The sequence below is a fragment of the Gymnoscopelus microlampas genome (genome assembly GCF_963454915.1).
Source record: "Gymnoscopelus microlampas genome assembly, chromosome: 3".
Taxonomy (NCBI): Eukaryota; Metazoa; Chordata; class Actinopteri; order Myctophiformes; family Myctophidae; genus Gymnoscopelus; species Gymnoscopelus microlampas.
Window position 1 is genome coordinate 22,573,243 of NC_139940.1, and position 25,659 is coordinate 22,598,901.

A 25,659-nucleotide genomic window follows, 5' to 3' on the forward strand; every position below is an offset into this window, starting at 1 on the left:
TGGGATAAAATTTTAAAAATATATATTATGAGTTCTATTAATCTACATGTTTTCTTGCAACTCTTTTTTTAAATATTTATTTAAGTTATGAGTTTTGATGTTCAAGCCATGTGACTAGCATTTAATAATAACCAAATGTATTGGTTGCCTTACCTTCTATGTAAATGTTATGCCTATAAATACGGGTGATAACAATCTTTGTGTATGGGTGAGGTCTTTGAAAAAATGCGTACTGAGATTTTTGTTTACTTTATTGAAAAACACAAGTTCTACATAAAAACAAACATGTAATACACAAGAGAACTGAAATATTAGTGCCAAACATGGCAAACATTGCTTTTCTGCACTGCACAATGAGCATGTGAATAAAAACTGAGTTAGTATGATTCAACCTCTTGGAACTGTGAGCAAAACAAACAGAATATTAAACTTAGGCTTGTGTGGAATGTGTTGCATATAGTCTTATTTATGTTTCTGTGTGCAAGTGGCTTGCCAGACTGCACTTTTGTTATGAGAAATTGCAAACTTCATTTTCCTACCAATAATGTGTGGACAAGGTTCTTCTCTATTTAATTCGACAGGTTCTGGTGATTAACTACTAGACAAAGATTGAGCACAAATGCTTAAATCTTGTGATTCAGTCTGTCTGTTAGTTTAGCTTTATCTAGAAAAATAAAATAAAAAATCAATTGCACACTATGTTTGTATGATTGTTTTAACATGTGAAAAGGAGTGATTATCATTCCACTTAGAAGTGCTTAGCCTTTGCCAATCTATTCATTTTCAGTGTTTAAAAGACAGTGTTTATCTGTTGTTGTATATGCATTTCACAACTAAACACATGTAAACACATGGGTTCAGGCACATAAATGCTGCCGCTTACATACGCCAAATTAATGGCACATTCATTGTTTTGCATTGTACTTTGGTACATATTTAATATTTGAACCCAGATGGATAATAATGACCAATTCCGTGTTCTAGGAGGGTGGAGCTCATCAAATGAGATGGCTTTTTTAAATAAGAACTTGTGGGTAACTGATGCGTCAAGAACCTGTGGAATGTGTGTTAGCACACAGAACGTTTTACAACTGCAGGTGTTTATGCAAAAGTCACTAGTACCTCCTGTCATTATCAAGCAGCCAAGTCCTGTGATAATTATCAGTTTGATTCAGCACTGGTTTGGCCTCTCCAGTAAAAGCACTTGTGTTTCGAGTCTACGGAATGTCTTACTGTAAAAGCAATGTCATGGACACTGAGGAAAGGCAACCAATTCAAGCATGAGAACATTCCATGTAACCTGAGTTTATTCTTCTGGGGGGCGGGTGAAGCAAGGCTGCACAGTAAAATCCTCAGTGTTCATTTATCTTACAGTGTTTAATTAACACAGAGGATTTTGCGGTGTAGGGTAGTTCTGTGCTTTGTAGCTGGCTATTTGGTCATCAGACAGCATATGTTGTCTTCTTTATTATTACAGATAATTAAGATGTGACTAGAAATGCTAATCGGCCTTGCCTTGAGTGCCTGTTGTGTGGAACTTTTGTGACTTCTGGGTTCCATAAGAAGCGTCTTTAGCGCTTGAAGAAAAAAAAAAAGGCCAGCCTTTATCATTTTGACCCAGGTTATTACAATTGTAAACATTTTGGGAAGAATTGCATTGTACTTCTAAGTCCTAAGAGATCCCAATATGTTGCCAGTATAAACAGGCATTATTTAATTTTGTTTCCCCATTTCATCAACAATTGTAAACATTTTGGGAAGTACGAAGAATTGCATTGTACTGTTAAGTCCTAAGAGATCCCAATATGTTCACAGGCATAATTATATTTTGTTTCCCCATTTCGTCAAAAAAGCTTATATGCACTGTAGATATTAGCTGGCAACATTGAACAGTTAAATAAGCTGGTTAGATAAAACAATTACAATATTTTATTTTTTTTATCTTTTTTTGTTTTTATGCCTCATCACTTCCTCATGAAAAAAAATCTTCTTCCACTTTATTTTGACAAAACTCTGGCTACACAACACAATAGGATGAATAGTCATTTCTAGCTTTTACAAAAGAAAGCAGAGCTATGTTTGCTATGGATGCTGTCACCATGCAGAGGAAAAGGCTAAGTTAGTTATGGGTGAAGGGAGGGCTCCCTCAAGGTCTGGATTCTCAGGTCTTGTAAATCAGTGGTTCTCACACTTTTTAATTTCAAGGACCTCCAAATTAAATATATTAGGTCACGGACCCCCATCTGAAAACATACAAGATTTGTGCTGCTAAAATGTTTTAAAAATATTCGAAATGTTTCAAACTTTCTCAAGATTTTTAGAAAATGTATATCCAAATAGTCGATGTACCTGTATATATATTTTTATGCTATATTAACTAACTTTGCTGGGGACCCCCAGCGAAGTTAGCTGGAACCCCCTCAGCACTGGGACCCACATGGAGGACCAAGCTTACATAATGGTGCCAGTTTAGTTTCACAATGTTTAGACATATTCTTCGGTAATTCATTGACTCCCAGTGGTGTCATGGAGGTTAAAAATGAATGCGCTCATAGCACTAGGTAAATGGCGCTTTGTATAATAGTGACAACCAACACGGCACGTTATGTAATAACTCAACCTTGCGATCAACAGACCTTGGGTACTCCTTGCTGACTAAAAGAAATATGGTTAATGTGACTAGTGCAAGGTTTCTTTTGTTTCCCAGGCCATAGCACCTGCGCAGGTAAATCACTGCATGTACAGGTGTTTCGGCCATGTGTACCTGAGGACTAGCTGGTGAGGAGGATGCGTGTGGGGTCATCTTTGCTCATGTCTGTGCTTGTATCTACGCGTGTGCCTGTCTCGATGCTCAGGCCGTCTGTGCTGCTGTCAGTGGGCTTGACTGCGTCTGTGCCTGAGGACTGAGATGTGGGTGGCTGCGGTGGTGGGGTGGGCCGAGCCTGGTTCACCTGAGACCTAAAGCTGTCATTTCCATGGAGACCAGGGGCGTTGGTGGCGCAGGACGAGGGGGAGACTGAGGAGAAAAGGGAGGAACAGAGGAGTTTGACGGGACAGAAGGCGGAGCCTCTGGGGATAAAGTTCACCTTGTTTTTGTCTGGGCACGAGAAGAGGGGGAAGCCTTTCGACTTGAGAGACCTGAGGGCAAAAGAAGACCAGCTGATTTATTACCTGTGATTACAGTGTTTGAATAGCGTCTATGACATGAACATTAGACACCAGCCACATTAACCACTTAAAGCCTAGCATCCCCATTCTGGGGAATGTCATGATAGGCAAACATTTTGGCGAAAATAGCCGATCTACAAGCTCACAACTTGACACGCTGTGAGCTTACAGATCGGCTATTTTCAGCAAAGAGATTTCATGTAGAGCGGGAAAAAGGAGGGGGTCATGTATAGAGAGCTCTGGGGGACACCGGTCAATATATACTATAGTTTTGTAGGGTTTAAGTGTTAAAGCTTCATTTCTGACTGGTCAATCTACAATGAGTCTACTTTAGTAGCCACTTTCAGATGTGTTTGGAAGTTATTTTCCATTCATGTTCTGAATTTCGAAAAAGGGCTCTAGGGCTGTTAATGCATGTCAGGTAATGTATAACTCTACAAACCAGTATGGCCAGTAGTTAAAAAGAAACTTTCCATGTTTCCATGGCCGACAGATAAATCTCTCTCTTTCATACATACACACACACACCATAGACATATACAATGAAAATGTAACCCATTTTGGGCAGGAACCCCTTTTTGTAACTATACCTTTTGGGGTTCCTGTTGCTATGTACAGTACAGTATATAGCAACATACATTTTTTGTAATTTTTGAATAAATAGTTGAAGTTTTTCAGAAAACTTAGGTCAGGATTTAGAAGGCTTTTTTAGAATCGGCCTCAGGTCTAAATGGGTTAGTCAGGCTTAAACGGCCTAATTTTGTAGCCTGTGCAAATCAATTAAATTATAAATAATAATTTCTGCTTTATTCGATAGTGACAGTGATAAACATAAGACTTCAAATCCCTTTTATTTTAGCATGCCTTTATTTTATCAGTATGAACATCGATTCCAATACCTATCGATTCCCTTAAAGAAGCCCCGTTGTTGACACCACTTGGCAGTGAGCCAACTACTGCAATGTAAGTTATATCAACTAAAACCCACAAGTCAACAAGGGAAATTGATGCGTCTGACGTCTTGGCATTCGTTGGCTACAACGCTGCTGACTCAGACGTGTGACCATGCCCTTATTGTTGGGGAAGCTATTTTTAACCTAAACTGATGCTTGGAGGCAGCCATCGTGTTACAAAGCTGCATGATTGGTGCCTTATAGATTTGAATTAGGGAAATAAGGATCCTGGTTCATTTAAGAAGTTGGAGGTTCAGCAATCGACAAGTCGCGACTGCTGTGGGATGTTCATTTCAAAACAATGTATTTTTGCAGAACAAAAGGCTCAAGGTTCAAAAGTGTGTTTTGCAGAAATGTTCTAATGTTGATTTAGAATGTCAGTGTTATGAATGAAGCTTCCAACTATTCAGCCAGCCCTAGTATCTACTGCAAATAAAAGCCAAGAAGAGAGCAAAGACTTACACCATCTCCTCGAACACTTTGACCCGCTCACAACCCTCAGGAGGCTCCCGTTTGAACATGTAGCTGTTGTTGGGTTTGGGAGAGGTGGCAAACTTTGGGAGTGGAGAGCTGCATCCGCTGTCTGGAAACAGTTTAACATAGAGATGTTTTACTAAAGATCAGATCCAGAAACACAAAGGAACGTTTGATGATAGTCAGCAGAAATTGTTGTTGATTTAACTTCAACTTGCATACACAGTCAACAGAGCAAAATAAAAATCCCAGCAATATAAATCAAAATAAATAATTGATATTTTGTTTATAAACATCATGGAAAAAAGACAATGGAAAAAGACAATGGTTATGCGTTTTCTGCATACACAATAGCACACCAGATTCAACTTTAGATTGCACCTATCTCCGAGCAAACTAGCCAAATTCTATCCCGACTCAGATCCAGCCTGTATCAGGTACAATCAAGACCCAGCTACCTTTAGCCACATGTTTTGGTCATGTCCCAGACTGACTTCATTTAGGACGGAGGTATTCAATACCTTTTCATATATGTCTAACAATTATAGACCCAAATCCGTTTACTGAATTGTTTGGAGTACTCCCACAGGTAATACCAATATCAACTCACCAAGCTGAAGCTACAGCATTCTCCTCTTTATTTGCTAGACACCCGATACTTTTCAGTTGGAAAAAAACAACGCCGCTATCTCACAAACGCTAGGTGGAGGACGTTATGTCACACCTTAAACTTAAACAGCTTAAATATACAATCAGGGGCTCCACCCAGAAATATGTCACAGTCTGGCAATATCTTTTGTCTTATTTTGAGGATGTGTTTTATACAGTAGCAATATGGCCATTATCTTCTGCCCCTCCTTCACCCTCAGTTATAGTTATTTTTATTTGATAGATTTTGCATTACATTTTTTTTTATTGACTTTAATTTTGTAATATTGACTCCAATCAATTGCACTAAAATGTCTTTTCATTCTTGGAAATGATAACTAGGTGTAGTGAGCTTGTACATCTGCTATTTTTGTTCTTTTTTCAAAATTCAAAACAAGGGCGCCAAGTTGATTAACTGGCCTGTGAGGCGACATGTGCATCATACCATCTAGGCTGCATTTGGCAGGCAGTGAATGAGTACCTTTGTCGATTTCTTCTGCAGAGCATGGGCTTCCATAGGGAGAGTGCAGGAGGTCGGGGCTACAGGGGCAGGGCGAGGGGCTGGAGTCACCACTGGAAGGGGCCTGGGTGTCTGTGTCACGTGTGTCCCCGCCATTGTAACGATGAGGAGGGAAGGGTGCACGGCGGCCATCTAACACGTCCATAGCCTGGAAGGTCAAGACGTGCGTAGGGGAGTGAGAGGTCATGCATTACTGCCATATAATATAAATGAAAAGAACTCAGTACCCGTGGCCAACATCATATGAATGTGTGTGTTTATAATGCATGCATTGTGTTTACAACGGCAAATGGAGAAGCTGAGACCACAACAGATGGTAAAGCTGCATACAGTATGATGGTTTGATGTACAGTGTTCTTCTTGGGCAATGGGGCACAGCTGATTCAGAAACAGCTGAAAAGGGCTTGCTGCACTGCAGGTTGTAAATCTGTCATGGTGTGTGTGTGTGTGTGTGTGTGTGTGTGTGTGTATTTCTGAGAGCAGCTTTGCAGACCTGCCAAGGTTTACTGTCCCACATCAGGCCAAATTTACAGCTCTCCTTGCCTCTCAGCAATTTAATTCAGTACGAGTGAGAATCCATGTGTGTCTTACCGTCTGACTGTATCATTGCACATAGCTGAATGCATAGCTGTGAGAGTGTGAGTGTGCCAAACTTGGCAAGAATAGTGTTTGCAAATAATTTCCTGCTTTGGTTGTAACATACTTAGAGCACCAGCCCACAATGTACATTAAATTAACTTTCAATTTATGGTGTAAACTCTGGAAGTCATACTGTAGACCATATTCTCATGGCAGCGGGTGGGGTTTCCCACACGCTGTCCTGTCATGTGAATATTATAAATTGTTTTGATCTTGGTGGAAACCCCCACTTGTTATGTACTGTGAGGTTAAAGGCAACCATTTATTGTAAATACTATTACACCACTGGAACCCTAGCATCCCTATCCAAGGGGGAACATTTGCCAAAAAATAGCAGATCTCACAAAGCATCAAGCTTGTAGATAGGCTATTTTTGGTTAAGTGATTTGATGTAGAGGGGAAAAAGAGCCAGAGCCAAGTACAGAGCCAACTCAGGGCAAGTGCTTAACCACCCTAGCCTCGTTCCCAGCCTTTACTCATCTGCGAAGAGAAAAGCCTGGTCACGACCTAATGCAGAGAGTGTTTTATAGGGGCGGGTCTTCCTTCGTACGAATTTCCCTCAGAAACAATATTTTTCGACCAACACTCGTTTCATTCATGAAGAATGTAAACAGATTTATAAAGCGTCGACCTCATTTCCTTGGGCGGTACTTCCGCCAAATTCCGGTACTTCCGTTTAGACACTAAACCGGCTAGGTCTTGCCCCGTGTGCTTACACCCTAGCGGCCCTAATTTGGGCATGTCATAATAGGCGAACATTCAGCAGAAATGTGCTAAAAATTCTGTGAAACTTCTGCGAAGACATTTGGTGCAGAGGAGCGGGCCAAGTATACGGACCCCTGGGGGATCCCGGTCAACAGTGTATATAGGGTTTAAATGGTTAAGCGGTTAATCTAATGTGTATAAGTAAATGTTCACCTGCATCCCATGCTCCCAGTCCTCTCTGATGAAGACATTTTCCAGCTCATGGTTGATGCCCTCTACACTGCTAGGCACTCTGGATATGAAGGATTTTGGCACAGGAATAGTTGACAGGGCTGAGGGAATTCCCTTGGACTGGAAAGAAACAAATCCAAGGCTTAAGAATAACAAACAAAAATGCATGCGTGTACATTGATCACAAACTGTAAACACAATCAATTTCAGTAAGTGTGTTTTGATTTGTGCAACCCCAAATATAATAGATACACAAAATGAAGGTGTCAAATTATCACCAGTTTTGAAACCAGGTGTTGCGACAGTGAGACTAAGTTTCAATCTTTTTTGAAGTAGGAAAGGGGGTATTCTTAACTATTGGGAACAGTGGGTGACATTAATACAGCAGTTAGGGTGTCTTGCTTCTGACCCATACGCTGTGGGGCGTGGGGCCAAACCGGGGACCTTAGGTTTCCCAGGCGGCCTCTCTTTTCATTCAGCTATGAATCCAATATGACAACAGAAATGTATGTTATCTACATACAGTACACCACTGATGAAGATAATGTACATCATAGTGTTGTATACATTCACTTTCCCACAGTGCTTGATGTTTGTTTTCGCTGGGTATCTGTTAATGAGTTAACCACAAGTATGAGGTGAGAACAGGGCATGCCCAGACATATTCCCTCCCTTATTCAGCCATGTCACCAGTGGTCACAATGGGGACTCATTAACTAGAGCTCCTATCAACAGCAATGCAACAAAACAGATCGAACCACAATCAGATGTGGTCTATCCACTACTAGAAACCATGCAGCAAAAATGTGCAGATCAGTGACTCTCAAACCTTTTCATTAAGTACAAATGGAACCAAATGGACCCATAAAAGGTTCAATTTGGTTACATGTAAACTCTGAGTTACAGTTCAATATTATCATTTTATATTTAAAATAAATAAAATAAATATACAGTATAGTATGGATACTTAAGGTGTGACTCATCTTAAGACCTTTGCATTACAAATTCTTGTTTTGTAGATATAATTTATTGTGTTGGCAAGTTTCTTATGCATGCACATTTTTGTAAATGGATAATATTGGAAACATTTTGAAATGAAAAGAGTCCTTATCACTTTGCTCATCATCTACAGCAGCTGTGATATGGTGTGGTTACCCTCTGCAACCACACATGTATATTATGTGCCATGCATACAGTGTGGCAGTGTGCCATGCATATGGCATTGGTTACTTTCGAGCCCTCTTAGAGCCCCTGTTGCAATGCTGCCATTGTGTGAAAACAATTGTGCCTTGAAAAAGCCAACTTTTCAGGACTGATATAAAAAAAAAAAAAGGGGTTTGAATGGATGAGGTCATATGAAGTAACATGGTGTGTGTGTTTATTAACCAGTAACCACGTAAGCCTTATTTATATACTTTGTTGTACCACCAAAAAAATAAAGCGACACATCTTGTATTTCCTCTTCCTGCAATGTTTTTTTTCCCCGTGTATTAGAATGTTTTTGAAAATGTTTGAAGATTTTAGCCAGGGTTAACGTCAGTGGTGTGTTCTACCGTCAGATGCTGTGTACGGCGTATACCTTGAGATTTTTTTTCGTCGCTACCGTATACCTTCAAAAACTGTTTCATCCATTGAAAACGCGAGAGCGTATACCCACGACCACGCACATCGTATCGTAGCGTATACCTTCCGAAAAAAAACTAGAACACAACACTGGTTAACGTGGTTAATGTGTGCATATAGGTGACTCACCTGAGGGTGGCATGTGTTGCTGTGCTGTGCCTGCAGAAGTGTGCTCTGCTCCCTGTCTTTGCTCTGGCGGCTGACCTGTTTGCTGCGCTGCAACTGCAGTCTCAGCTTTGCAATCTGCTGGAAGAAAGCCGAGCATGGTTTGTAGGAGCTACAATAGGTCTAATTTCCACAGTTATCCATGTTTTGTTTTTTTTCTTTTTCAATTTATCTTTGTTGGACTTCTATATTTTTTTGCCAGACCCAAGGGGTGTATGTTTTCTCCATACATGGGCATGCCCCCTTTGTCCTTAGGCCCCAGCCATAAAAGTCTGTCCCCCTTTCGTCCATACATGGGCATGTTTTGTACCCGTTTTCTCCATACATGGGCATGCCCCCTTTGTCCTTAGGCCCCAGCCATAAAAGTCTGTCCCCCTTTCGTCCATATATGGACATACACAGGCTGACACGTCATGTGAAGTCCGGCTTATAAAAGTCTGTCCCCCTTTCGTCCATACATGGGCATAGACACATGGGCATCTGCCGGGTCTGGCAGAACCAGGTCTCCTGGTCTTGTTTAATCATGCTATTGATGACATCCCCATTTACATTATCCATCTACAGTATATTTATATATTATATTATAATAGGAGAATCCCATTGAGTACATAGTGCAGTATGTAGTACTTGGGAGACCAGCCTATGACATCAGTACTATGACGTCATATTGGTGACATCAGGGATCTCCAAACACGGGCATAAAAAGGGACACACACAGACAGATACAGACCTAATACAGTATATGGGCATTTCATGGAAATGTTATGTTACAACATTATGAAAGTTCTTAGCTTAAGAACATTTTTATTGCGGTGCACACAAACATGGCTGATTTTCTCTCCCTGGCGAATGGAGCTTCATACTGACGTCACTATAGATAGCTAATCAGGCAGCCCGTTTGAGTACACATTTTCAGAAATGCCCAGACCACAAATAACGACTAAGTGTACAAATTTCATTTTTTGTATAGAAGGGACATAAGAGAATTCAAAAGATTATTACGAACAAAAGTGTCATTTCATCATAATATATGCCCTGCAAAAGGGACAGATGTATGCATAACCGACAGTTGTGCTTGCAGACAAAGGTGTGGTCTTTGATGCTGATCTTGTAATCCTGGCTACACGGTCTACAAAGAAACAGACTCTTTTTATATAGGGTGTCCTCCCACACATGTAGGCTGCAGAGGTTAGAGAACGGCAGTGAAGTTCGCCTACATTTGCTGAGCCCTGAGCGAGAGGAGCAGCAGTCGATAATGACAAGTCCAGGCAATCCCAGAGTAATCTCAGAAAATGAGAAAGAGATGTTATTTCCTGGCTGTACTGTGCTATTGATTGTGCAGACCAGTGCAATGGGGTTGCCTATAGGAAACTGAACACTGGGACTCTCTGGAGGACCGATGTACAGTACTGTCGGCATGTAAGAGCTACGTGTCACATTGACATAAATCTAGGGGATTGACCGAGTTCATTCAAAGCACCTTAAATCACTGTCCACAACCATGAACTTGAAATAATCCAAACCGCTGATATTTTTTGTAAAATAAATAATATAATTATTACGTAATGCATTTCTATGCACTGGTGGCTGCAGTTGGATTTCTGAAAATGTTTATTTTAAGTCATTGCAAGATGCCAAAAGGTTTACAATAGTTTTGCCCTTTGGCATCTGGAAACTTCACCACTCCATATCTCAAAACTGTTCCGAAGACAGATGTAAGTAAGCTTATAATTCAGAGTTCACAATATGCCAAGACATTGTGGACACGGGGGGGGTTGAACCAGACAAAGTATGCGTGAACCAGACAAAGTTCAGGCATAAAAACCATGGGTATTTTTTTGTAATCATTTGCGAGAGCTTCAGTAAGGCATTTGCAGGGCAGATAAGAGCTATCGCGACTCCTCAATGTACTGTAGTGTCAACAGGGCCAAGCTGAAGGGGGCACAATGCTTGCGTTACACCCTGCAGACAAGCTCTTGTCCCATCTTTAAAAAAACAACAACAGACCACAGTGAGATGTAAGGGTGTAATGGACGGGGAAAGAGCGAGAGGAGACAGGTTAAATTTAGACTGTGCTCGTAGGAGCTGGAGAACTAATAGCTCCATGTGGTCGACTGGTTGGCCACAAGGCCAGGCAGATAGACGGGAGTGAAAACCAACCTTCAGCAGCATAATATTTAGGCTGACCTCAGGTCCCGGCAAATAAAACACATTTCGAGTAAATGGGACAAACCTCAAAATGACAAAAACACACACACACACACACACACACACACACACACACACACACACACACACACACACACACACACACACACACACACACACACACACACACACACACACACACACACACACACACACACACACACACACCGAATTGGCTGTGTGTTTGTATTGCCATAATAAATGTCAACAGTGATACTCTAACTGAATGTTTTGCAACAGACCAGCTATTCTGGTCTAACTTAAGGGTTGTCAGGCAACACTAGGGTGTTGACGCCGTTGCATTGTGCCATTTTAGATTTAGATTATACTCATTGTGATGTGTGTTAATGGAGGAGGCTGTAACTTGGGTATAGAGACGATGCGGGTGAACCTACCTCTTTAAGGTGGTCAGCGCTGCCCCAGGAGGCTGACCGCTGGTGGGGACTTCCCTGATCTGTTCCCTCATCTATCCAGAGACCTGGAGTCTGAAACACAAACATGTAGACACATCATAGAGACACACGCTGACAGTGAATGAGTCTTTCTATGCATCATTTATTCATCACTTAAGGTATGTTTACATTATGGGCACCGTTTGTGAGAAATACATCACAGCATTTCTTAAAAAGGACACCATCATGGTTTTCACATTTGTTGTAGGGCTTTACTCCAGTGATGTCACTGGTGCAACCGTGCAACATCTGTGAATGTGAAAACTACAACCCTTACTTCCTGTTTTTTAGCCACTAGCCTTAGTAGTGATGACATTGACTTTATTTGCTGTGTTCACAGCAACATAGCGGGAAATACAGTAACATAGAGAATGGTCAAAACAGAAGGGGGAATTCTCTCTGTAAATATTGCGGTTTCTATACACTATGACAATCCTCAACAATTATCTGGAATGTACAATCAACAGAATGATAGTGTCCCTTTAACATTAATAAACAGAGCACCCTGACCAACCCTATAACCTAATAACTTTCCAGGAAGACAGAGACACATATCTTTGGACAGCAGGGAGGTGTAGTGGTGACAATAACCGAAAAGGTCACAGGTTTGAGGCCAGCTGATTACTTAGTCACTAAGGATGAGAGCACAAGTTAAACACCTAAAATGTCACATGATCACAAAAACATTCAACAACAATGTAGGAGAAAACAATCTTTATTGCTGCTTGTGTGTTCTAAACCAAAGCTGAAAATCTGGAAACAATGAAAGGAAAACAGTCAACAGGGGATGAAAGCTCAGGGGAAACAAGCTACTGCCTACCTGGAAAAACCTAAGCCTATGTTCATACACTTTAATTAGCAAGTTAAGATATGCTATAAACATCCAAAAACGTTTTGCTCTATGGACCTCCGAGGCTGGCAAATTCCAAAATGCACTAGCCACTACTTTATCAACCAACTAAGATTTTTGGGGATATAATAAACAAATATAATTACCAGGGGGAGGGAGTGAGAAGAGAGAGAGAGTGAGAGAGAGAATTATGAACACTATAAAATCCCCAGTGTGAATTGAACTTGTGTAAAAATGTACCCACCTGATGTGGCTTTATTTCCCATCCTAAAGTTAGTGAAGTCTACAAATCTGTAGCATTATTTTTCTCAATAAAACTCTTATTTTTTATCTTATCTAGCTTATGTGACATACACAGTAATAGGTTGTTGCAGACAAAAGAGACTATCCATAAATGTGCAGAAATTTGACATAAAATGTACGTACTGCAATTTCACATATAAAATGTTCTCTATCAAAGAGTAGAGAGCCTGTGCTGTCTCAGTGAGCACATCTTTTAGGCCTCTATTGCATAAACAAGGAAACGGTTAAGTTATGTAAATGTATGCAAAACCGAAAACAGACTGAGGATGTTTCAGTGACTTGTTTGAGCCCACGTACTTCCTTCTTGATTATGCATAACACCGAGGCTGCTCCTCAAACAAATCCTCAAATGTCCAAAAGGTTAGGGTCGACACAAAACATGTTAAATGTCAGTGTCTTATTTTTGACCATAGTCCCTAACAGAACAAGCTCTATTGTGCACCAAATAACGTAACAACCATGCCTTATGACATGTAATATCACACTGTGAATAATGAGGAACACCAGTGCGGCGGTTTTCTCTGGCTTGTTGGCACTGCTTTCACTCAGAAATGACAGCGGTTTAAAAGGGTGCTTGTGCTCTCATAAAGAGTCTAGTGTGCCTGGCCATGCTGGATGGCAGATGTGTAGCTAGCCTTTAGCATTAACATTTTGTGCATGGCCTATGGAAAGGCTTGTGATGCCTCTGCCAAATGTTGTGGGGCTTAATGCTCGAGCCTAGTCCCTTTATGCAGAAGAGAGTTTGCTCTGAAAGGCCAGACAAGTTTTACAGAGTTCTCAGGTTGGCCATTGAAGTGCAAGTTCCATAACAAGGACTGCAGATGTTGACACACACACACACACACACACACACACACACACACACACACACACACACACACACACACACACACACACACACACACACACACACACACACACACACACACACACACACACACACACACACACACACACACACACACACACACACACACACACACACACACTCACTCTTCAGAAGGTTCACTTTGCACATTTCCTTACCTACTGTATTGACCAAGATTTTATTTAGCAATTGAGTTTACCATTGACCAAGATATGGATGTACTACAGTAACTATGTCAGTGTCACCACTTGTCGTAAAACAATTTGACAAGGCGACACCAAGGACAAATAGGCAAATTAAAGCTGATATACATTATGTTGAGTATGAGTAGAGCAAAGGTGGGCAACCTTTTTGGGCACATGATCACTTCCTCATCCTGTGCCAGACAGTAAAAATACCATTACTTTTACGTCTTATTATAGGCTGCTAATTAGAATACTACAAGCAGAGAATAAGTTAACAACTTAATAAGATTCAAAGAATGAGTCAATAGTTAAATATGAATAATAAAGGTAGGATAAATTCTGACTATCTGTTTTTTGCACATCAAATAATAATGGGGAATAATGGTTGTATTTGGTCAACTCAATCGACCACCTGGTAGATCTAGAAGAGGTGCTTGCCCACTAGAGTAGGAGTTGGGTATTACAAGCAGTTGAAGATTAGTGGTTAGAGAGGGCGTCTGGTAATGAGAAGGTCACTGGTTCCCCTCCTGTGTCCCTGAGCAAGACACTTGACCCCTAAATGTTCCCTGCCCCGCACGCACATCATAACCATCCGAGTAGCCATCAGCTGGGTGAAGCCGAAACTGAATTTCCCCTGCAGTATTATAAGGTATCCAAAATTAAAATAAAGACATTTGGCTAATAAAGAGTGGTGTTATCAACAGTCACTAGAACTAAATATCTGTTACCTTTCAGCAAAAGGTTTGAATTAGATGACCTATTCATCAAGCCATCAGAACACTTTTTGCCTGGCTAACATAGTTCCACAAAAATGCTGTGCATTAGGGCTGGGCGAGATTGACAATAGGGAAATATTTTTAACCTACAATAATGTGATAATATGACAGTATATTTCAAATGACTATTCGTGCATTCAGAACATATTAACACACATCATAAGTGAAAATGTAATGTTTTGGTTTTTCATATAACGGCCTAAAAATCGCAGGTCATATCTAGTCTCATACAATTATAGATATTATATTGACACTTGTTCACCTGTTTGTTCCCCTGTCTATTTAGATAGCATGATATTTAGACAGATACTAGGTTCATTGATTACCTGGTATCCTATCCTTTGTGAACAGCATAACACTTATTACAGGACACTACAGTCATGCAATATAAGAAAACCAACAGCCGACATCATTACCCAAAACTAATTCTGTGTCAGTTCATAAGAACTCCTTTAGCTAGCGATTGTACTTCCGGCCTGGGCTGTGCGCTTTGTAGAGTTGGGTGCCAGGTGTGATGCCTGATAATGTGCAGCTGAAATAAAGCCTAATGTCCCATAGCCTGCAGCTCTCGTCCACGTTATGATTCCCACTCACAAAGGTTACTTACATGCAGGCAACATTCTTAAGAATCCAACTCTGCTCCGATGCAGGAAATAATGACCGGGCTTCAGCACAATTGCAGCGGTATTTGTATTGGTTTGTTTAGATTACATGCTGAGACAAGTGAAAAGAATACCACTGCTATCATCTGGCGTGTTTACGAGATGATGAGAACATAGGTTCTGGTTCACAGAGTTGACTTTGCCTATCTGTCATCTCGTGCTCATCTCAAATGTGCTCAACGTAACAAAGAATGGATAAATATCTCTGAGATTGTTTGGGTCATATGTCACTGCCTGAGGCTGCTTAGACATAAAACTATAAATCAACTATATGTAGTATGTACAGATAAATAATTACTGTGGAATGCAGTTATGTGATCGTCCATGATAGCAGATACTGTTTACAGCAGTACTATAGTGGGATTAAGTGAGTCAATACTAAGAATGCGTTTGTGCGCGTGCGTGTCTGTGTGTATGTATAAATCTGTGTGTGTGTCTGTCTAATCTTCATACAGACATTCTCTGTGTTCTCTAACCACAGGGCCTAGGGCAGACAGACCTATCCCGGAACAGTGATTAGCATATGTATGGGCCCTCTGCTCCTCAACTCCCACACAAAAGGCAGGCCGGCCGGGCAACCACGAGGGCCAGGTGGTAAGCAGTGGGATTCCTCCTCGCCTCAGCCATAGCCTGGGGGACAGGTGCAAACATCTTTACCTCCATGCAGAGCTACATTACAGCTCAGAGGGAGAGGCCGTCTTGAACTTGCGCACTAGCACCACAAAAGGGGCTGAGGACTCTTTTGTCTACTTGGTTGTGCTGTTCTTGAGTTATAAAGACAGCCAGGGTCTAGGATGCCTCGTTAACAGGAAGTGGTCCGACTGTCCCCGGGGGATTTTGTGCATTGGACAAGCGAAACTTGGACAATCGTGTTACACTGCACCGCATCATGAGTTCCAACGTGTTTTACATTACAAATATCCATTTTACTTTAATCCTGTGTATTATTAATCTGCTGTAAAGTATTGTTAAGTAGACAATCATGTCTAAGCACTTGACAATCTAATAATGTACTTACAAGTGCAACATAACAACGTAAGAGCAAACAGTGATATTTGTATGCTTTATACACTTGGTTGTGTTGTGTTGACATTTCCCTTCGTGGATTAATAAAGGCCATCTTATCGTATCTAACCTTTACCCTGTTATTTATGCCAACTACAGCAAACAACTTCATTACCTTTAAGAAATTGCAATACTATTAACATCTCCACATAATACCATAACGCCCTGGCAGTGACACCGTAGTCTTACACGGTAGTATATATTTTTTGATATTGTGTTGATTTTTTCCTGGTTTTAAAGGCTCCATCACAATATAGTGAAGTACTTTTCTGAGACATTACTGATGAGTATTTATCAAAGACTTTGTTGTGTAAATATCCTTTGAAAGCATCAATCTAGAAAGAGAATGTGACGTCAGTCACACAGTGTTGTTTTAATAGCACGAACCTCACAAGATGGCGCTACTTGTCCATTGAACTCAATGGACAGGTGTGAGGTTTCTCCTTCTGGATAGTCATCCACCAAATATCATCACAATATCAATATCGTACAGATCATCCAGCCCTACATGCAAATTTTATTTTAATTTGCAACTTAGTCAAATAGTATATGCAAATATTTGCATAATGTTTGCAACTTTAACAGCACCTGGAATGACAATCCATTCCATTAAAATGTATAGTGTATTCAAAATAATTACAAATACGTAAATACATCTGACATAATACTTAATGTGCTGACAGTCACATAATGACAATATGGCTGTCATCTAGCTCACATCATTCTGTAGCTAAGGTATCAGAACATATCAAGTAACTGGGTCTACAACTAAAAAAAAAAAAACACGTTATCTTGTCTACTCTGTATTGAGGCTGAACAACAGTTTTTGTTTGTAAGCGTTTTTGTGCAATCCCCAAATCTTTCGAGGAATGGAAATACAATCAAATTAAATAATAATAATCTAATTCATTCTCATACATCTCCAGGCTTTCCAGACTGCTATAAGAACCTAGTTATTAGAGGCAAACTGTTTTTTGTTTTTTTCCCCCTGCAAGCTGCTTGTTCAAGAGATCTCTCACGGCCCACTCACCACTTCCTTGGCCTAGGCACAAAAAAGCGAGGTGAATGAAGGGTTAAAGGGATGAAGCCCATATAAATGAGGCTCTGCGGTCTTCATTCAGTCACATGAAAGGCTTCTGTAAGGAAGGAGGGAGCAGCCCTGGTCAATGGCCCTGCCATGATCATACATATTCAATATTCTTTCATAACCCAAATCAGACCATTTGAGAAAAACTGCATTCAGCGGTCAGTCACATGACAAGATTAGTTGGTGCCGATGTGTGGGCTGCTACCCAGGAAAACTATGGTAAGGTTCAACATAGAGCCCTTACATTGGTATTATGGGGTGGCCACTTAACAGTGATGTTACACTTAATATCCTCCATGTTCCCAATGTAGATGACATAAACTACATATTAACGCAATCTGTCAGACAAATGTTCATAAAACTATGGCTATGGCTGGTTAACCCATTAAGTGTCATTTTTAGATTTCTTTGGCTATTGAAAAATAGCAGATCTACAAGCTCATAGTGCGGCACCGAGTGCCACACTATGAGCTTGTAGATCTATTTTTTTTAAATCGTGAAAATGTGTGCTTCTGAATCCTAACAGTTTCTCTTTTTTTAACTTATGTTGCTATAATATTGGTGGTTCTCAAACTTTTTTCATGTCAATGACCCCCAAAATGTTTGTCCGCAGACCCCCCCCCCCCCCCCCCCATCTCAAAATATGTCAGGGACCCCCAGAAGCAAATATTTGAGCAGATGCGTTCCCGGTCTTAATGGGTTAACTTGTCTAAACCACCATCCACTTGCCATCACTCACTCGTAAGCAAGATGACTTCCTCCCCAGATGAATAAGTTACCTGTGTGGCTTTGTCTTTCATGCTGGAGGGGTAGGGTCCATGAGAGTCCCGAGGCCATTGACCAGTAAGGTAAGGCCCTGTGATGGCATCCAGGGAAGATGTCCGCCGGATGGCACTGGAACTCCGCACTTGTAGCTTCACCCTCTCTGCTGCAAATCGAGAGCAGAGACGTAATCATTCACCAGTGGTACACCACCAAAGCAATAAAGTCACTGCCGTTGCTGGAGAATATGTCAAATAAAAAAAATGTATAAGGTCACAAAAACATCCACCCATATAAATGTAGTAGTACGACACTGCCTGTTATTATCATGATAATGTTTTCAAGGAAAATGTGGCACTTCAAGTGCACAATATCGAACTTCACCCTTTACATTGGGACCAAAATGGACATGGTATGAGGAACCAAAATGAGTCCAAAGCACCAAAACTGTGATGAAACATACACCAGGGGTGTCAGGCATCTTTTAAGCTCAATGTCACATCTTTCATAAGGAGGACAGACAAAATTATTTTCAACAAGCGATGAGGCACCCTGGATATAGAGTCCAGAGTTTGTGATTTAACAGTTTTAGCGAGCTGCACTGTTGTTGCACTGTTGCTATTTTAAATTATTTATTTGCAATTGTCGTTACTGCTGCTGCAATGCTGAGGAAACAAAGTGTGTACTCATATATAAGATGCAACAATAAAAATCTTGAGTCTTTAAAAAGTTTAGAACGAATGTTATCTACCAAAAATAGGTCAATTGTTAAAATACTTTGAAATCTTGGGAGTCTGTGTTCTTAAACTATGAGCCACGACCAAACCTAGCTTATGGCTCTGGTGTATTGTCACATGACATGAGTCAAGTGTCCCTACTTAAAGAGGTGGTGCCATGGTTTTGCACTTTTTTTTCTGTTTTTCATGTGTCTATAAGGTTGATAGAACTTCATTAAGCCCCCTGGTGGTGTTTATATGGTGTTTTATGTCTTCTCTGACTATTTTGAGTTTCTACCTGGAGGCTGAAACCTTGAGGGTCAAACGTGCCAATAGAGAAACGGCGCTTTAGTGACATAGTAAAAATATACTATATAATTATATATATATATATAATAGGTGTGGGCATGAGGAGGAGGAGGGACTAGGACAGGTGGGTGGTGCTAAGGTGGTGGAGGAGGTGCTAAGGTGAGAACCAGGTATACTTAATGAACTGGAGGCGTGTCCACATAAAAACATAATTTTAACAATTTCTGTACACTTTTTTGAAAAAAATCTTCCTCCTAGTATAACCATAATACCTGATGATTATGTTTTAGGGGGGGGGGGGGAATCACTGAAAATCACAGCACCCAGTCTTTAAAAGACTGAATTTGGGTAACCGTTAAGCCTGAGTTATATATATATACACTTGGTTTGCACATTATGTCTCTCGGACCAAAAATAGCAGATCTATAAGCTCACAAAGTGAGCTTGTAGATCTGCCATTTTCGGTGGGAGACACGGTACACAACTAAGGCGTAAGAATAACTCACTGAAAGTTTGAATAATTCCCTTAAAGACCAATCTATTACAGTGAACCTTAATAGAAATGCAGCAAACAAACAGTATTGTAATGAACCATGTTTTCTTGATATAAGAGTTGCCCCTCCAATCTCTTCTTGTTTTCGAAGTACAGTCAGTTTTAATCTCTTAAGTATTAGTGCTGGTCTGGGTAATAGCAGCTCTGACTGTCCAACCAAGCAAGCAAGCAAAATGTAAATGACAGAGCTGGAGTATCTGAATCTAATGTTATGGGAGCAGTCTGCTGTGAGCCAGAGGAGTTAAGCACACACCACCCACATAAGAACTCATAAACAACCACACCACAATGCACATCAATACGGCCTGCATCCACTCAACATTCCTGCAGCAACTCACACAGTAAAAACACCCAAACAAGAGTTTTTGAGAGCAGGGTGTAGACTGCAGTAAGGAATGGGTGAAACGCATTAGGCAGGATTACACTCTGTATGATTGTTGAAAGCCAACGGAAGCTTCTTGCTTTCCATATCAAAGAGAGCCTAAACTTTTAAGGGTTAGGCAGGTGAAGAGAGAGCATGCTCATTCACTTGGTTCCTTGTCTGAGCAGGCCACTGCAGAGGCCCATCCAATACTAATACACAGACTAACACACAATGTCGAAGCTATCTACATGGGGCATCTCTCCTAGCACAATTACACTGTGGTTCATTGTTGTTCTTTGTACAGAGAATACATAGACATATCCACCAGAAGGTATTGCCTAAGTAAACTTGCTGGGCTACAGTAAAATTCCCTAAAGTACTGTAGACAAAGGAAGCAGGCTAAATTTCCATCAATATTGATACAGGCCAAGCCAGTGTTCTCAGAACCGAGCTTGTGGTTATTTTCCATCATGTCCCCAGTGGCTGAAATGGAAGTATCTGATGAAAAGAAAAGATGCGATAGTAACAAACAAGGTTTGATTTGCTGGGGGGGGATGGGGTGAAAATCCATACATTTGCTTTTGATATACCCAACTGGTCATTCATTTTTTATCGCCGGTGGGTACACGTTTTATCCCCGCTTCTGGTCAAACTGAATTAAATACATTAATTTCCTTTTGGGAAATGCAGACTGATATGTTTGATAATATCACAATTTAAAGTATTTTAAATGTATGTTAACCGCATCAACCCTGGTGTTCCCATTTTGGGCAAATGTTTTAACTCCCCCCCCCCTTTTCAAAAATAGCGTGTCTCGCTTGTAGATCAGCTAGTTTAGCGATTTGTCATAATCTAGAAGTATATAAGTGGATAAGAAAATGACCCCACCCCACCCCACCCCACCCAGGGTGTTAACAAGACACATTAAAGCAGCATATTTCTGCTGATTTCTTGGATAAATTAGCAGGTTATTTGATCATACATGGACAGTTGGACACTGTCATTTTGCCATGTTTCTTTTTTCAAATTTTGTCCTTAGGATATGCAAAAACAGCTTGTTAGCATTATTAGCTTTTCACTAATGGCTTTCACTATCCACAAGCTAGCTTGAAGTTAGTCTGAGCAAATGTGCAGTATGCTAACATGTTTGTAAATTGTTCAAAATGTAATAGCCACTTTAGTTTATCAAACATGCTGAAAATGACAGGAAAGCTTCTGCCAAAATTGACTTATTTGGACAACATACTTGTTTTCACATTTGCTCCTACTCTGCAGTTTGAATGGGTGACAATGAGGCAGGCCCATTTCAGCACAGCTGGCACTTTGACAGGGAGAGGGACTTTCATTGTTGGTATGGTGTGGCGAGAGGATGAGGTCATGGTGGTTAACCTAAAGGTCATGTAATGGTATTTCACCCTCTTGTCCAAGGTCTTCGCGCTGTCCTCATATTCTGGTGACCCTTTAACTCACATGCCAAAACAAGACCAGGGGACAACAAATATTGCCAATTCAACATAATGTGCGTGGTCCTGGTAAGATAGCCAACACAATTGTGAGGTTTTTCCAATAAAATAAAAAAAGTTTAATCAAACTGTCAGTGTGAGCTGAAGATGATGAAATGAATGACAAATCACCAAGCAACTAGCCCACAGCTTCAGTTATCAATTTGAGAATCTGCTGTTGGGATGGTCGGACACAATGGATTACATAACCCATGAAGTGCATCCATTATTAAAGCTGGGTGATAAGTCATATTCTCATGCTGCTGTTTCTTTGAGTGAAACAGTACAATTTGAATTTTAATCTCCAAAGCCCTCATAGATAAACACCATGTGAGGCTCCCTCTGGCTTGTGTGGACTGGCAGGTCACAGCCAATCGAGGAAAGGTCAAGTCTCTATCATCATCAATAGCATGGAACACTGGTTGGGGTTAGAGGTCATCTCTTTTGGAGGACTGAGGAATGTATGGCATGTTATTACGGTGGGAAATTACCACCAGCCACATGCTGGTAAATGAGCTGTAGCTGGTAAGTTGGTGGACTTTCACAGGTTAACTATCCATCATGTGGAGGTCCAATTGTGATAGTAAAATGGTGAAAGAGTCTGGTGAGTTTTGGGATGTATCCGCTAAGAAACAAAGAACTTCTGCCCACTGTCTTCACATGCAATTAAAAACACTTTTTTTTGTTTTGTTAATGGTTTGGTGCAAAATATAACCTCCATATAACCTGATGAAGGTCCACTCCTTGCACCAAAACATTGATAAAAAGGTGTTTTAGTCACAAAAGGAAGAAGACAGTGCAAAGAGTGCATGGTACTTCTTTGTGGTTTCATCAGGGTTTTCTCCTACGCACCTGCCATGCACAGTGAAGAGCTTTACTGTGGGATGTATCCCAGCCACTGTGAGCAGTGGACAGAAAGGCTTTGTGCCCTGTACTGGACACTGATCAGGGTTAAAGGTCATCACATTTGAGGTATGTGAAGCATGCTCTCAAAGATGGTTACCAACTCTACAGTAAAAGCAATGCATCTCTCTGACAAGTGGGCTGCCATTTTGGTGAAAGGTAAGTGCAGGAAGCTATTACATTTGGCTAAAGGAGGCCGTGGTGATGCATTTGGTGGACTGTGGAACACTTGTCCAGCAAGTGGTGATTCACAACCTGATCTTGGTGTGCTGAAGGTCACCGTCATTGTAGTAAAAAATACCTGGTTGCATTCATAGACGCTGTTGCAAATTTAGAAACACTCACCATTGTTAACCTAACCAATGTCAGACTTGGCGAGTCTCCTACCAGTTACTGAAAAAGCGAACTGTATTCAGATATTTCTGTATCACACAGTGTTTCAGACAGTCGATAGATGGTGCGTGGTTATTTGTGTGTGTGTGTGTGTGTGTGTGTGTGTGTGTGTGTGTACCCTGTTCAATGCAAAATGCAGGGTTTACAGAAAATAGCCATGATTGTTCCAGAAAAAATGGTGCTGGCAAGGGACAGGAAAATACAACCAGTCTAAAAACCAGCTGCAGCGTCGATATTTGGCAGGAGAGACTGTCACATAAACAAGATTTAAGGAGGCAGTGAAAACTGATTTAGAGCAGCATGGTCTCTCATATCCTCTTCAGCCTGTCTCCTTATCACCTGAAAGGAACGACAGCTCAGCATGCCCACACAAAATGTCACACCACTCACCCGAGGGCAGGAAACTAGCTTTTCTATCAAATGGTTAAAGTGACTGATATATAAAAATGTTATTAAATTAAAAAAAAATCACAAGCCACTTAAAGGGATTTTCAGAAATGAAGAAGTTGTTTTTCAAATATATTATAGGGAGGGACACCATCAAATGCTGACAAACATACCAGGCATATCACAGGTCATCTCCACTGTCCACCAGACTACTATAGTATGTTGTGTACAGTGGCTAAATACTACCAAATGTGTGGCATGGAGGACAAGTAACACCAGACACAGGACCTTTGAGAATGTCTTAGCTAGAGCTATTAGCTAATACTATCCACCTCTCTGACAAAAAGAAAGAAAAGTAGATCAGATATAAGGGAGTGAATAATAGAGCACTTCACTATTTTTATGTGTCCAATTCTAGCTGGCTGGGGAGGGCAGGCTGAATAGTTAGTGCACACACTGCACAGACACTCTTGCTTTAATGCTGTATAGCCTGAAACTAAAGATGTGATATTAAGATAACTGACTGTCACAATAGTATAATAATTAATTTCTTTCTTCTCTATTTTTTTTTTTTTACGTTATCAGTTGAGATATTTGACACCATGGCAGCAAGGCCTGCATGATACAAAGAGGTTGCATGGCATGAACAGGCTGTCAAGAAGAGCTGATGTGTGCTCTACAACAGTGGTTCTCAACCAGTGGTCCGGGGACCACCAGTGGTCCTTGAGGGGGTTCCAGGTGGTCCCCAGCTAAATGATGGAGAGTTGGTAACCAAATGGACCCCTATTAAATCTTTAACTCTTGAGAGCGTAAAATAAAACCATTATTTGGTTTCATTTTATGCTCTCAAGAGTAAAATTATTGTTAAACATCTGATCACTTCATTTACAAGAAGTCTACACAATTAGAATGTAGAAGAATTGTCAATTTGATCAGCATTTGCTTGTCATCTCTCCTATGGCACCACATCAATACAGCATGGAATTGTGGACAAAATCTCATCCAACAACAACAACAAAATATTCTAAGTTTAGGGTCTGAGAGGCTAAATCTCATCAAACGGCGAATCCGTGGCTCAAATGCGGAATAAATAATGGCCCTTGATATGAAAAGGGGTTGAAACCACTGCTCTACACTACAACACAGGAACAAAACTCATAAAACGTTTACCTCTGCAGATCGGCGAGTTTGGACCTCGGTCTGGTGAACACGAGTCAGACTTATTATTTTCAGGGGACAGTCTCTGCCTGGCGTTTGCACCAGCACAGTTTAAAATGGGGCTCGAGCCGGGACTCGAGCCGCTGCTGCTGTTCGTGTTCGAGGCTCCATTGTTGCTTCCAGTCCCAACGCCGAGAGACGACGTAGTGGTGCGTGTCGGGCTGCTCTGACCCCCGGCCAGGAGCTGGTAGGGCACGGTAGCACGGAGAGGGTGCAGGCGGCAGCTGGTGGATGATGTGGATGAACTGGGGGACTGGGAGCCCGCATTGCTACGTCTCACTCTCGGCTGCTGCTGGAGAGAATTGCCGGGGGCTGACATTCTCCTAGAATGCCTCGAAAGTCACAAAAGCTCTCGGAAAAACGTATCTCCGAACTTTCTAGTTCTGTGGAGGAGGGAATGGAAGAGTCGGCCGTTAGCAAAATAATGTTAACAGTTAGCTTCCTGTAAAATTTTCACCTCATGCGTGGAGCTGACTTTACAGCTGCCCTGGCCACAAAAGCACGCATTCTTTGGTTATAAACGTACCTGGAGTGTTAAAACATGTCGCCGTGTTCAATAATGTTGACTTATAAAACATTAAACTTAATTTCAAAGCACTTTTTTAATCTATATTTTCAAACGTTCTGCTCTCCTCCTCCTACCTTCCACATATCCACTAACTTAAATGACAGTTGTATCGGCGAGACTACTGGCTGATACACGTGGGCGGGTTACGCTCTTTAATACTGAACATGTGGTTGGACAGCAGGGTTTTACAGTAACATCACCCATTGGTCTAGCGAGGTCTGTGGATTGTACTTTCAGCCAATCACAGAAGTGATGCGTTTTGAGAACTGACAAAAGTTTCTCTTGAAAATGTCTTCTTTAAACCTTGCAAAATATGTCACAATAACAAAGTTATTGTGCTAATTCTCCCCCCAAGATAATTAGCATGAAATATGGAGTCACTTGCCATTATGCCTTATTACA

The 25,659-nt window shown here is 41.0% G+C and overlaps 1 protein-coding gene across 2 annotated transcripts; it reads right to left on the minus strand.

Moving 5' to 3' along the window:
• Window positions 1-234: 234 nt before the first annotated feature.
• Window positions 235-25,350, minus strand: glcci1b (glucocorticoid induced 1b). 2 transcript variants are annotated; one of them, XM_084053494.1, is made up of 9 exons: window positions 25,216-25,350; window positions 24,642-25,072; window positions 18,362-18,510; window positions 11,730-11,819; window positions 9,091-9,204; window positions 7,321-7,458; window positions 5,725-5,911; window positions 4,584-4,704; window positions 235-3,138 (listed from the first exon to the last, which is right to left on the minus strand). In XM_084053494.1, exons 2-9 carry the CDS (start codon window positions 25,006-25,008, stop codon window positions 2,772-2,774), a joined length of 1,533 nt encoding a protein of 510 aa, XP_083909620.1. In that variant the 5' UTR covers window positions 25,009-25,072; window positions 25,216-25,350; the 3' UTR covers window positions 235-2,771. The 2 variants fall into 2 exon arrangements, with proteins under 2 accessions (XP_083909620.1, XP_083909619.1); XM_084053493.1 differs by having other exon boundaries at window positions 9,091-9,207.
• Between the last annotated feature and the right edge of the window lie 309 nt (window positions 25,351-25,659).

What these genes read in the sequence shown, in the direction of transcription:
- glcci1b (XM_084053493.1), bottom strand. Translation starts at nt 25,008, where the DNA reads ATGTCAGCCCCCGGCAATTCTCTCCAGCAGCAGCCGAGAGTGAGACGT. An exon ending in AAACTCGCCGATCTGCAGAG is followed by an intron (nt 18,511 to 24,641) that starts GTAAACGTTTTA and finishes CTCGATTTGCAG; the next exon opens with CAGAGAGGGTGAAGCTACAA. An exon ending in TGCAGAAGAAATCGACAAAG is followed by an intron (nt 4,705 to 5,724) that starts GTACTCATTCAC and finishes AACTGTTTCCAG; the next exon opens with ACAGCGGATGCAGCTCTCCA.